General features: G+C 42.1%; 1 protein-coding gene across 1 annotated transcript in view; it reads left to right on the top strand.

Moving 5' to 3' along the window:
* Positions 1-13,575, top strand: part of COL4A2 (collagen type IV alpha 2 chain) — a 227,819-nt gene that overhangs the window by 168,030 nt on the left and 46,214 nt on the right. Inside the window, exons 20-26 of the mRNA XM_045007949.1 lie at positions 243-398; positions 5,034-5,126; positions 5,501-5,664; positions 9,574-9,646; positions 9,743-9,849; positions 12,358-12,559; positions 13,394-13,441. Coding sequence (XP_044863884.1) covers positions 243-398; positions 5,034-5,126; positions 5,501-5,664; positions 9,574-9,646; positions 9,743-9,849; positions 12,358-12,559; positions 13,394-13,441 — 843 coding nt within the window. The remainder of the gene's footprint in view (positions 1-242; positions 399-5,033; positions 5,127-5,500; positions 5,665-9,573; positions 9,647-9,742; positions 9,850-12,357; positions 12,560-13,393; positions 13,442-13,575) is intronic.

The following is a 13,575-nucleotide window of genomic DNA, read 5'->3' as shown; positions in this document are numbered from 1 at the left end:
GACTTTGGGCAAGTCACTTGCAGACAGGGGTAATGATACCTATCCGCCTTGGTAACATGCTTTGAATTGCTCAGATGAAAAGTGGTGTTATCACTATATACAGAATACCTGCATTGTTTCCTCACATGGAGGAAGTAGTTATGCCTACTTTCCCTCTATAACCTAGCATGCCTATCCTCTTAATCTGAGAGCATGTTTGAGAGATCATTCTCAATTTCTTGGGTAACGTGTTCCCATTTCAGATGGCTATGAAAGAAGAGGTTTACGTGGAGAAATGGGTGCCAAAGGTTTTAGTGGAGAACCAGGTTTTCCAGCAACTCAGCCAGGCCCACCAGGTAGTGATGGTAAACCAGGACTTCCAGGATTCCCTGGCCCACCTGGTCTTCCAGGAACTCCAGGTAAGTGGCTAGAGATGCTGCCAGGCCATAAGGTCTTTGGAGAATGAACAGATTTAATTTTAGGGAATCAGAAATGTTGTCATTTGATCATTTTCTAACAAGGCTGCTGGCATGTCAAGTTAATAGGTCAGATTGGGAGAGGAATGGGCATTCATGGGAGCAGAGTGTGGAGGAGAATAAGCGATTGTATGCACCTGGGCAGGAGGGAGGGTACCAAAAGGACAAAGAAACACAGGAAGAAAGATGTGTTCACCTGATTTTTCAAACATTAATAACAAACCCTGGAACACACATCAGGTTGGTTTGTTTTGTGGTTTTTCTCACGGTTTGGATTTTTCAGCAGAGAAATTTCGCATAGCTCAAGTTTTGAGCAACAGGCATCCACCATTGCTAGGGTTCCTTTTGTTCCCGATGTATTTTAAATAGTTGTGTCCATAGTTAAGTATGAAGGTGGCAAACATTAGCCATTGGTCTAGATCTGCATTGGACAGGAAGGGGTGCAGCCTTCTGGCCAGCCAAAGATTTAAAAAAATGCTGACGTTGATCATTATTTAGTTGTCTAGGAGCAGTGAGGAATCCAATAGAGGGCCCTGGGACTTTCAGCCACAGTCACAGAGCTGATTCCTTTGATGAATAGCAACTGCTAGCTCCATCTCCCTTCTTGATATTTCCTTTTTTCTATCACCGTCACTTCTTCCATGCCTGGGTTACATTTTAGCTAGCAGCTGTTCATCCAGGTGCTATTCACTGAGGTACTGGGACAGTTTTGTCAGGGTTCTGGATATCATTTATATACTGCCGGACAGTGGAGCTGGAACAATTTTTTATGGTGGGGGTACTGAAGGGGGAAACCATGTCTTTGTGTTGTTATTACTACTTCAAGCCAGGGGGTGCACCTGTACTCCCAGTTCCAGCACCTACGTTGCTGGTTCTATGCTGAAGACAGTAGTGTCTCACCATATCCTCTAGAGGTCTTATGTATGCACTGACCATAAAGAATTTGTGATTTCTCCCTGTGAAGATGTCAGGGAAAAATAACTCTTTGTGATCTACCTGAGAAGAATGGTCTAAGACAGCAGATTTCAATTCTGTCCAATCCCACTATGTCTCTGCTTAATGAGCAGTATCTAATGATCAGTCATGTTGAAAGATAACCATGCTAATACTGCTAGATGTTTTGGTATCTCTCCATGGCTAAAAGAAAATAATCCAGCAGGACATGTACATAAAAACATGGCTTTAAATTTTTTTTTTAACTTTCACTGATGAAAGGATTGTGGACTAGATCTTGGCTTGTGATACAGTAGACCATTTCACATAGGTACTATAAAACCGTCCTAAGTAGTCTGCTGAGTGTTCCCCTAATATGGAATAGCTACTTCATCAAAGCATCTGCACCTCCAAAATAGGAGGAGGGTCTGGAATGCTGGTAGGGCCAGAGTGTGATGTCCTCTCAGCCAGCCAGTGAAATCTGGAGCAATGTTGAAGCTGCTCCAAGTTATACCATGGTTTGAAACAGATCATGGCAATCCCAAAGATTAAGTTGGGGAGGGTGTAAAGGATTGTGAACCAGATAGCTTAAAGTCACCTTTCCACTGAACCGAGCAAAACTCTGGCACAGCTGGGGACATAGGCTTATGCATTGACTGAATTTACAGAGTAAACCCATGCAGTATACTCATTGTAAATAGGCTGTCATTAGTATGCCGTGCAATTGTAAATTTTAAGTATTTAGAAATGTTTTAGATGTACTATATTATGTCAAATGTGGTACAGCCAATACATGTCAATAATACTGCAGTTATTTACTAACGGAAATTGCGGTAGCACCTGTGAGCCTCAGAACCTATTGTGCTAGGTGCTGTACAAATACAGAACAAAAAGGCTGTCCCTGCCCCGAAGAGCTTACAGTCTAAGCATAAGATGAGAAAAACCAGGTAGATACAGACAGCCGGGGCAGTACACGGAACCAGTGAGATAATACTGATCACCGTGATAGGCAGGGGCCCCAATACAACAGCTGCATAACCACTGTTAGGCAAAGAATCTGAAGGAGGACAATGAGGTGGCTTTGTGGTTGCTTACAGGGAGCACACCCCAAGTGTGAGGGTTAGTTTTACATTTGATGTGATGGGGAAGGGGGAGCCCTTAAAGGATACAAAGCAATGAGCTAGCAAAATTATCATGTTTTGAATGGATACAAGCAAGGGCTGTGTTTAGGCTGAGTTTAAGCTGACAGATGGACATCCCAGTGGCAATGTCGCATAGACAGGCCGATACTTTTTAGTTTGGAAAGAAAAAGACTGATCTGCAGTGGAGAGGCACATGAGAGTCATCAGCATAAAGATGATGATTGAATTTGTGTTTGTGCATGATGGCCCTCTCCTCTTCTACGTCTTGTCCCTGGGCAAGGGAGGGAACTCTGTGGAGGGAGAATAAGGAGGATTCTCCAAAGGACACGCTGAAGGAGCAGTTAGAGAGGTAGGAAGTGAACCAGGAGAGGACTGTGTCATGAGACCTGAGGAAGGACAGATTTCAAGAAAAGTATGGCTGATGGTGTCAAAGGTAGCTGACAGGTAAAGGATGATGAGAATAGAGTATCTGGCTAGGAAGAGGTCTTTAGAGACTTTGGTGAGAGCAGTTTCAGTGCAGTGCAAGAGGCAGAAACCCAACTGGAGAGGGTCTAAGATGGAATAGGAGGAGATGAATTCCAGACAGCAATTGTAAAGTTATGTTCTATGACAGGGGTAGGCAAACTTTTTGGCCTGAGGGCCACATTGGGGAACAGAAATTGTATGACAGGCCATGAATGCTCACAAAATTGGGGTTGGGGTGCAGGAGGGTGTGAGGGTTCTGGTTGGGGGTGCAGGCTCTGGGGATGAGGAGTTTGGGGTGTAAGAGGGTGCTCTGGGCTGGGACCGAGGGGGTTGGAGGGCAGAAGGGGGCTCAGGGCTGGGGCAGGTTTTGGCTGGAAGTGTGGACTCTGGGGTGGGGCTGTGGATGAGAGGTTTGGGGTGCAGGAGAGTGCTCCAGGCTGGGATCAAGGGGTTTGGAGAGTGGGAGTGGGATCAGGGCTGGGATGGGGGTTGGGGCGTGGGGAGAGGCTCAGGGGTGCAGGCTCCGAGTGGCACTTACCTCAAGTGGCTCCTAGAAGAGTGGCATGTCCCTTCTCTGGCTCCTACGTGGAGGTGTGGCCAGGTGGTTCTGCACGCTGCCCCATCTGTAGGCATCGCTCCGGCAGCTCCCATTGGAGCGCTTAGGTGCCAGATCAGGGGCCATTCCGCGGCTTCCAGGAGCCGCATGATACAGCCTCCAACCCCACGCCCCAGTGGGAGCTCGCTGGCCAGCTTAAAACAGCTCGCGGGCTGTAGTTTGCCCACCCCTGTTCTATGAGCTTAGAGACAAAAGGGAGAGGGGAACTGGGTGATAGTTGAAGAGGCAAGTGGGTCTAGGGTGGGGTTTTGTTAAGGTGAGAGAGACTAAAGCACCCTTGTATTGTGCGGGAAAAGAGCCAGAGGAGAGTGAGAGGTTAAGGAGAAGGGAAACGGAGGGGACAAGAATGGGAGCAAAGGCAATAAGGAGATGGGATGTGGTTCTGGGGGAATTGGAGGAGTTAGAGGTGAGCAGTTGAGAAACTTCTGTATCTGTGACAGGGAGAGGAGGAAAGAGGGTAGGAGAGGAAGGGAAGGTGAGCAGAGGGGAAGGGGAAGGTCATGGCATATTTTGTCAATTTGCTCTTTGAAAAAGTCTGTGAGACCCAGGGTAGAGAGGGATGTGAGGGTGGGAGAAGGGATGGGACTGAGGAGGAAGTCCAAGGTGGTGAAAAGATGGCTGGCACTGCAGGTGCAGGACTCAGTTAGGTTTGAGAAGTAGAGCTGCTTTGCTAGGAAAATGGCAGAACTGAAGGAGGAAAGAACAAACGTGCAGTAGAAGAAGTCAACCTGGTCTCAGGATTTCTGCCAGAGACACACTGCAGCAAAAGAGCAGGAGCAGAGGAAGTGGGTGTTAGGGGTGAGCCTAGGCTGGGGGTGGACAAGGCAGACACTGAGAGAGAGTGGTAAAAGAGAGAAAGAGTGGAAAAAATTGAGAAAATCAACCATATCAATGGAAGACAGAGCAGAGGAAAAGTCATTGACATTGATAGTCTGGAAGTCATATAAGAACCAGGTGGCCAGGCACGGTGGGGTGGGAGGGAAATGGGCAGTATCGAGAGAGACCAGTGATGGTCAGAACAGGGCAGTTGAGCCATAGAGAGGTTAGCGAGCAGTGCTTGGAAAAGACCATGTCAAGTAAATGGCACTTTTGGTGAGTGTGAGAGTTGAACCAGGGCTTCATATCAAATGAGAAGGTGAGGGTGAGGAGATGGGAGGCTAAGGGGTGGGATGAGTCACCAACATTGGAGCTGAAGTCACCAAGGAGGAGGGGGGACATTGTGATGACAGAGAGCCAGGATTAAAAATCAGAAAGAAAGGCTGATGGGGAGGAGTTGGGTGGATGGTAGATGACAGGAACATGCAGGGAGAGCGAAGAGTCAGATGCAGTGGTGCTCAAAACAGGATAAAGAATGGGAAGGAGGGCAGGAAGGGTAAATATACAAGACATTAATGCTGTATTTCAAATTCATTAACCACATAGGCTATCCTTTTGGACTGAAGGGACGCCAGGGGGATCCAGGTGAGGCGGGCAGCCGAGGTTTCCCTGGGTTCCGAGGACAAAAAGGATTGAAAGGTAAGACAGTACAAATAGTGGGCCAAATCCGGAGGTCCTTATTCATCCAAAACGTTCATTGTGCTCAGTGTGAGTTTTGCCTCAGCATGATCTGAAGTAGGACTGCAGAATTTGACCTAGTGCTAACACAATAAGAAAAATATCTCATGGGGCTATTTCTTTTCCCCATAAAGCACTTCTTTTATATACTTGTGTCTTCATTAAGGATCAATTCTGGTCCCACTAACGTAAATTGGAGTTTTGACACTGACTTGAACAGGGCCATGAACCCCAATGTATTAAAATTATCTCGCCTAAGATTTCTCATAATAAATTCTTCCAAATGTTTGTTTTCAATGAGCTTCTATGTTTTCCTCCCTCCCACATTTCTGCAGGTGAAACAGGGGACTGTAAATGTATTGAAAGTGAGGAAGCCAGACGGGGTCCTGCTGGTCCACCCGGTCCACCAGGTTTTCCAGGTCCAACTGGACAGCCTGGACGGAAAGGAGATGATGGAGATCAAGGTCAGCATGGTCTTCCAGGCTTCTCTGGTGCAAAAGTAAGTTATTTATTTCTTTAATCCATTTTTTTCAGAGACATACTAGAGCTTGTCAGGAAAAAAAATTGCTTGTTTTCACTGCAACTTTTCTTCAATATTCATCATATTTTTGCTTTAAATATTGATGAAAACCCAACTTTTTCATGAAAATGGATTTTTTGGCAAATCAAATCATTGTTCATCAAAAAATGTTTCAAAGCATTTTTTTCAACCAGCTCTAATATAGCCATTGCTAGCTGACAAGATGATGCTAATGCCAGTAGGGGTGGGTTTTAATGTTATTTCTAACAAAATACATGTGTCTAGCTACTGAATTTTGAGGATCTTATTTATGATTTTGAAATAGAATATCAGGGTTGGAAGGGACCTCAGGAGGTCATCTAGTCCAACCCCCTGCTCAAAGCAGGACCAATCCCCAACTAAATCCCCAAATGGCCCACTCAAGGATTGAGCTCACAACCCTGGGTTTAGTAGGCCAATGCTCAAACCACTGAGCTATAGGCTTTCTATAGTATGTTTTCTTAAAAGCCACAAATCAATAATTTTGTGCTGTTGATAAAATAACTACCTTACCAACAATTGTTTAAGAATATAACATAAGAACGGCCATACTGGGTCAGACCAAAGGTGCATCTAACCGAGTATCCTGTGTTCTGACTGCAGCCAATGCCAGGTGCCCCAGAGGGAATGAACAGAACAGGTAATCATCAGGTGATCCATCCCCTGTCTTACATTCCCAGATTCTGGCAAACAGAGCTAGGGACACCATCCCTGCCCATCCTGGCTCATAGCCATTGATGGACCTATCCTCCATGAATTTATCTAGTTCTTTTTTGAACCCTGTTATAGTCTTGGCCTTCACAATATCCTCTGTCAAAGAGTTCCACAAGTTGACTGTGTGTTGTGTGAAGAAATACTTCCTTTTGTTTGTTTTAAACCTGCTGTCTATTCATTGCATTTGGTGACCCCTAGTTCTGTGTTATGAGAAGGAGTAAACAAAACTTCCTTATTTACTTTCTTCACATCAATCATGATGTTATAGACCACTAGTATATCCCTACTTAGTCATCTCTTTTCCATGCTGAAAAGTCCCAATCATTAATCTCTCTTCATAATGAAGCTGTCTGTAACCCTAATAATTTTTTTGCCCTTTTCTGAATCTTTTCCATTCCAACTTATCTTTTTTGAGATGGGGCAACCACATCTGCATGCAGCATTCAAGATGTGGGCACACCATGAATTTATATAGAAGCAATATGATATTTTTTCTCGTATTATCTATCCCTTTCTTAATAATTCCCAACATTCTGTTAGCTTTTTTTCCTGCCACTGGATATTGAGTCGATGTTTTCAGAGAACTATCCACAATGCCTTCAAGATCTCTTTTTCTCACTCAAAGGGAATATATTGTATCTGTTATACCAGTGATTCTCATCAAACTAGCTTTGTTGTTCTTCACTCTGGAAGTTTTCATACCATACCTAACAAACCTGATCCTGCTCCCAGTAAAATGCATTTTACACCTCTGTTGCATATCTGTTTTAATAACCACTTCTGGATTACAGCGTTCTACATAAAATTAGAATTGGGCTTTGTGAACTGGATCCTCAATGAGACTGAGACTCTTGTTTTAGCAATGGATTTTTTGTAGAGCTGGTTAAAAACGTAGTTTATTTTAACAAAAAAATTCAAATAAAATGATAATTTTTCATTTGTATCTAATTTTTAATGAAATTTGTCAGGCCTTTGATGGAAAACTAAAACCCAGCCAAAACTTTTTTTTGTTTTACAACAACTGAAAACCAAAATTTGGCTTGGCTATTGGTTGTCCTAAACAAAACATAACAAAATTGATTTTTTGAGTCTTCAAAAATTTTCTTTAAGGAAATTTCCACCCCTCAAAACATGTTTTTGACTAAAATGTTTTCAACCAGTTGTAGGAGTTTGCCCAAAGTTTTACAAGTAATATTTCTCTTTTATAACTGAAGATCTTCAATAACTTTGGTCCAGACTTTACTTTCAGTTGCAGCAAAGTCAGGAGTAACTCCGTAATTCATTGGACATATTCAGTCAATTATATTGAATGACACTGATTTCATTAGAATTAGTCCCGATCAGCATAAATATAAGTGAAAACTGAATTTGATCTAAAGTGACTGAAGATATTGAGCATGAAAGAAAGAGAAATATTAGCTGTAAAACTTTGGGCAGGCACCTAACACTAAAATACACTGTATACAATGTTTCAAAGCAAAAAATAGAAAAGCTAAAATCACTTCACTAATATAGTGCAGTTACTCCAAATTTACAACCATTTAACTGAAGACAGAATTTGGCCTCACATTAGATTCAAGGGCTTCCTTTGCCTTTAAAAAAGAACATCTGAAATACACATCTCTACACTGGTATCTAAGCGCTTGTCTATACAAATGCTTAGTTCATGGAAAGCTAGGGTCTAAATCTACCCTGCACTAACCTTCCACACATTAAGTATCCATATGAACCCTGCTGCCATGGTCTAAAGTTCCGTAGTGCACTTTGACCTATTCCCATTTGAAAGTGGGGTAGATCTAAGCGCACTACGGAATGTCTAGGGTAGCGTGGGGTAGATTTAGACGAGAGCTTGCCATGAACTAAGTGTTTGTGTAGACAGGCCCTAAGATATCACTTTGCTGACCATACATTTAAATGCAGCTTGTGAATATTAGTTGAGAAATCAGCTTCTATATATCATAGATTTGGTCTACACAAGACTTTATGGAAATGTGAATCTGTATGTTTCACGTATTCAGCAACAGAGAAATAGTTTCCATGTGTACTTTGGAGCCAAGAACAACTTGGCTTCATTTCATACTGAAGGAGAACTACACAAAAAGACAGAACTAGGGGTGCAAAAGGGTACCATGCAATACAGGAACCGCTTTACTGTACTTCTCATTCTTATACTTATGTATAATGATTTTTCCTATTATTTCAAGTACATTTGTCTGTATTAATGAAAGCTGATAAAGTTTCTGGGTGTGCTTCACCAGTTTCATCTTCTTAAATAACTCTAAGTAGCTGCCTGAATAAAGAACCTGTTATTTGTGACAGATGCACTTTGCACCCTACATTAATCCTAGGCTACTATGGTTTTGTATTCAGGACAAAGGACCAGGAATCAGGAGATCTGAGTTTTATTCTTAGTTCTGCCACAGATTTTCTGTGTGACCTAAGGCAAGTCATTTAACCTCCTTATGTCTCAGTCTCCTCACCTGTTAAATGTGGAAGATAATACTTCTCTACATCACACAGGTGTTGTGAGGCCCTCACATAGTATGATGCTGAGCAGAAGAAAAATCCCCAGAAATAAATAAAAATAAATTCTGAGTTTTGTTTTCCTACTCCGGGAATTGGTTGCAGAATTTACCTTATTTCCCACTATAACTATAAGTAATTTGGCGTATTCCATCAGTAGACTTTGCCCCTCCATTGGAGTCCCTGGCAATTGTAAAGCTGCCATTACCCCTCAGAATCCTGCATATAGTGTAGATAGTGGTATTTCTACCTACCGTCCTTCTCGATGAAGCCTCCCTGGGGTTATGAGGCCAGGCACATGTACATTACACCTTCCTGCACCAGCAGGAGTTCATGGCATCTTACAGATATATAAGAGGACAAGTTCCTTGTTCCAAGGAGTTTACTATCTAAAGTAGAGAGACAACACACTGATTAAGGATCAAGCACAAGAATGGGAACACCGGAGAGAAAATCATTAACAGAAAGCGATGTGAAAGAATTAAGTTTTGAGGAGCTTTTTGAAGAACAACAGAGGGTCACTTGGCACACAGGTTTACTTTTAACTATCACTTTTCCATTTGTTTCCTAAATAAAGTTCTGATTAACTTTATTTAAAATGGATATCAACAGGGATTTCCTGGTGCAGTCGGATTTCCTGGGCCAAAAGGGGAGAAAGGAGATCCTAGATATGTTACAACAAAAGGTAAAACAAGCAATCTACTTCCCTTGCAATTTGCAAATTATATGTAAGCCTTTTGTCCAATGCAGGAGTAATTTCACATTGAGAACACTTCTTTAGGTACCAAAGGAGACCCAGGAGATCCTGGACTATCTGGCATTAAAGGTGAAGATGGGTTTCAAGGAAAAGATGGCATAGATGGCTTACCAGGGTTTCCTGGCCTTCCAGTAAGTAACAGCTATATCCGATATTTGCCTACCATATTTAATTACAGACTTCTTTAGTTCAGCATCTCATAACTGAGCTGTCCTCCATACCTACATCATAAATTATTATCCTATCTTCACTGGTTGCTGATGCATTCACGTATCAGATTGAGATGTTATATTAATTATTTTCCATTCTTTTCCCATTTTATTTAAGCAAATTAATACCAGTTCATATCCCTGACAGTTCAGTTTGCTCCATCAATGATTTATTATTGGTTTTCCCTCCTTTTAAACTTACATGAAATTCTTTCACACTGAATATCTCTTAAGAGCTACATGGTCATCAAATGAAGCTATGGAGAGGCAAAAATTAATCGCAGATCAGCTGCCTGACAGTGCATATTATGCTTGCACTAGGGTGATGCATCCTGAAAACATAAAGTCATCACATATTGACACAGCACTGAGCTCAGACATCATAACTAGAAATGGGCCAGACCCACAGCATCAAATCTGAATGCCAATGATTGTTGTCATCAGTCAAATCTAAATCTGAAAAGGACCTATTTTCTGGTTCATTGTGACACCAATCTTGAAAGAACCGTTATTCTCAGATTTTGGCTCAAGATGGCAGAAATGTCATTAGAACAGCCGATTAATAGCTGTCATTTTGTAACAAAATTATATGAAAGCTCTCAAGATTTCAGAACTGTTGTAACATGAGCCCCAGCCTAAATCTAATCTGGGTTTAAACACCAGACCTGACCCATTTCTAATTGTAATGATTCCTCTCCACAGCTAATTATTCTTTCTCTACAACTCCATTTGATACTTTCTACACTGTCCTGCCTTTTCTGCCCTAGTCGTTCTGTCTTCTTTAAGAAAGGGATCATGCTGTTTCTCCTCTCTCCCATTTCTCCTAACTTGATTGCTTGGGGAGATGTGAAACGATGTTGCTCGCACTCTGATCAACTTACACAATGCTACCTGGCCTGCCACGCATTTCTCAGCAGAGTAAGCAGCTCTCTGATCGAACCCACAGACTCCCCAAAAGTCACATTCAGCTTTACAGCCACAGGTGGTGTTTGACTGGTTCACATAGCCCAAATGATGTGCATTCACTGGCCTTAGCCCTCTCTAGTGGAATGTTCTGTCAATGGATGTTTGTTTCGTTGGTACCATCCCTGGTTATACATCTTGGGATGGGTTTGGTCACAGAGACCCCCTTGGGACTGTCACCTGATGTGCTGAAATTACCTCTGAGCCCATTTTCCCTGCCAGCTTTGGACTTCCAGAACCCTGTCTTGTTGAGCCAGACACGCTAGTCTGCTGCAACACAGACCCAGGGTTTGGGCCACACCCCCAAAGCTGCAGACTTAACTGAAAACAGTTCAGTAGGTTATCTGTCTCCCGCACCCAGCTCCCAATGGGATCCAAACCCCAAATAAATCCATTTTACTCTGTATAAAGTTTATATAGGGTAAATTCATAAATTGTTTGCCCTCTATACCACTGATAGAGATGCACAGCTGTTTGCTCCCCTAGGTATTAATCACTTTTTCTGGGTTTATTAATAAACAAAAGTGATTTTATTAAGTATAAAAAGTAGGATTTAAGTGGTTTCAAGTAATAACAGACAGAACAACGTAAGTCACCAAGCAAAATACAGCAAAAGCATGCAGGTCTAAGCCTAATACATTAAGAAATTGAATACAGGTAATATCTCACCCTCAGATGTTCCAAAAGAGCTTCTTTCACAGACTAGACTCCTTCCTAGTCTGGACCCAGTCCTTTCCCCTAATACAGTCCTTTCCTCTGGTACACACATCTCAGGTGTCAAGCAGGGGTTTTCTCATGACTGGCCTCCTCCTTTGTCCTGCTCCATCCCCTTTTATAGTTTTGGCACAAGGCAGGAATCTCTTGTCTCTCTCGGTCCCCACCCCATCTTCTGAATGGAAAAGTACCAGATTTAAGATGGATTTCATTATCAGGTGACATGGTCACATGTCACTGTAAGACCCCTAGTCTCCATTCCCCATGGGCTGGCCCACACATACACAGGAAGGCTTTCAAGTAACTAAGGCCATTTACAACTGATTGTTTCTGGAGCACCCTTTATGGCCTCCACTTAATATGTTTACAACAGTGATACAAGTTTCTATCTTATTCTCCTAACTCCAGATATAGAAATAATACATGTAAACAAATAGGATGAACACATTTAGTAGATTACAAGCTTTCTAATGACACCATACAAGGAGTATTTAGCGTAAAGCATATTTCATATTCATAAGCATACTTCCATAAAGCATATGGAGTGCAATGTCACACATCTAAGTTAACATGTTACCTTATTATGTTAAAGATTTTTTGCTGATGTCACCCTTGTAAATGGCCATGATACATGGAAACTGACCATCTACCAATTACTAATAATAAGAAAAAATGTTTAATTGTTTGGGTGAGGTTTATTCTTATGCAAAGTCAAAGTGCCCATCTCTGTATATTTAATCTGTTTTCCCATAGGGTGATGGTGTAAGAGGTTCACCAGGTGACCCTGGTTATCCAGGACTACAAGGTGAAAAGGGCTTTCTGGGAGATATTGGTCTGCCAGGTGCAGGCTTACCTGGCCCGAAAGGATACCGTGGCCCTCCAGGTGACATTGGAACATATGGAAATCCAGGGCTTCAAGGTCCCCCAGGTCCTCCAGGTGCTCCTGCCCAATTAGGTATGTGTGATCACATGTCTCTTATGTTAAAGTCATTAGGGACCAGTACTGAGTCATATGCAAAACATCATGTAAATCTACTCACTGACAAGGCAGTATAGGATAGTGTATGAATAAGAAGGGGTTTGTTATATTATTTGGTCAACAATCTAACAGAAATACTTCAATAGTTTCCTTTCAGATATTTAAATAAAATTTACAAATTTGGCACTATTAGCTAGTAAAACCTTAACTTTTCTGAGTGAGGGGAAAGAACATATTACTTATACATTTCATGCATTGTGGCTGTCTTTCCTCGGGTCGGTCCCAATCAAACCTACTCCATTCATTGACCTGAGATAAGAGAGAAGCTTGAACCTGCCCTCTGCTCCTCATCAGGTCATAAATATTGATCCTTTGCAGCTCTCTGACCCACTCCTGGTCTGGGATCTTGGTACCCAACCAGAGGTCCCCTCAATTATTTGGTGCCGTTGCTAGACTGCAAGGCTAGCACTTTTTGTGCGTAAAGAGAAGGGAGAGGAAGGTCTGTCATTTCTTATTTCTCACGGTATATCAAAAACAAATATTTTACTTCATCACATGAACTCTCCTTTGTTAGAATTACATGCGGCTCACCATGTTTCCAAGTATTTTAAAATGAGTGGCCGCCTTTTCATTCTTTAATTTATGAGAATTATCCAGTGCACAATAATTTAGACACAGTGTATCAGCTGATGCTGTAATAGACATCTGCAGTTAGAACTGAGAAGTTTGGGTTTTATAATTTTTAACATTTTGTTTAAAATGCTAAGAGTCTATCTTGCTTGTTTCTCTTTTCTCATACTTCCCTGGTAGATTGTAACCAAGTTACTGAAGATCAAGGCATCAAGACAGTTTGGTCAGGTATAGTACAGAAATAAGATCCTTGGAAACATTTTAATATTTAGATCTATGGGGCACCTACAGCATGACAGTGTGCTTACTGATTCCTGGTGACTAATTTTGATGTTGCCATTTCTTGGAGATAGCTCCATCTG

This window comes from Mauremys mutica, chromosome 1, assembly GCF_020497125.1.
Source record: "Mauremys mutica isolate MM-2020 ecotype Southern chromosome 1, ASM2049712v1, whole genome shotgun sequence".
In the NCBI taxonomy this organism is placed as follows: Eukaryota; Metazoa; Chordata; order Testudines; family Geoemydidae; genus Mauremys; species Mauremys mutica.
Note: the sequence above shows the minus strand (reverse complement) of the source record. Positions and strands in the feature narration are given on the sequence as shown.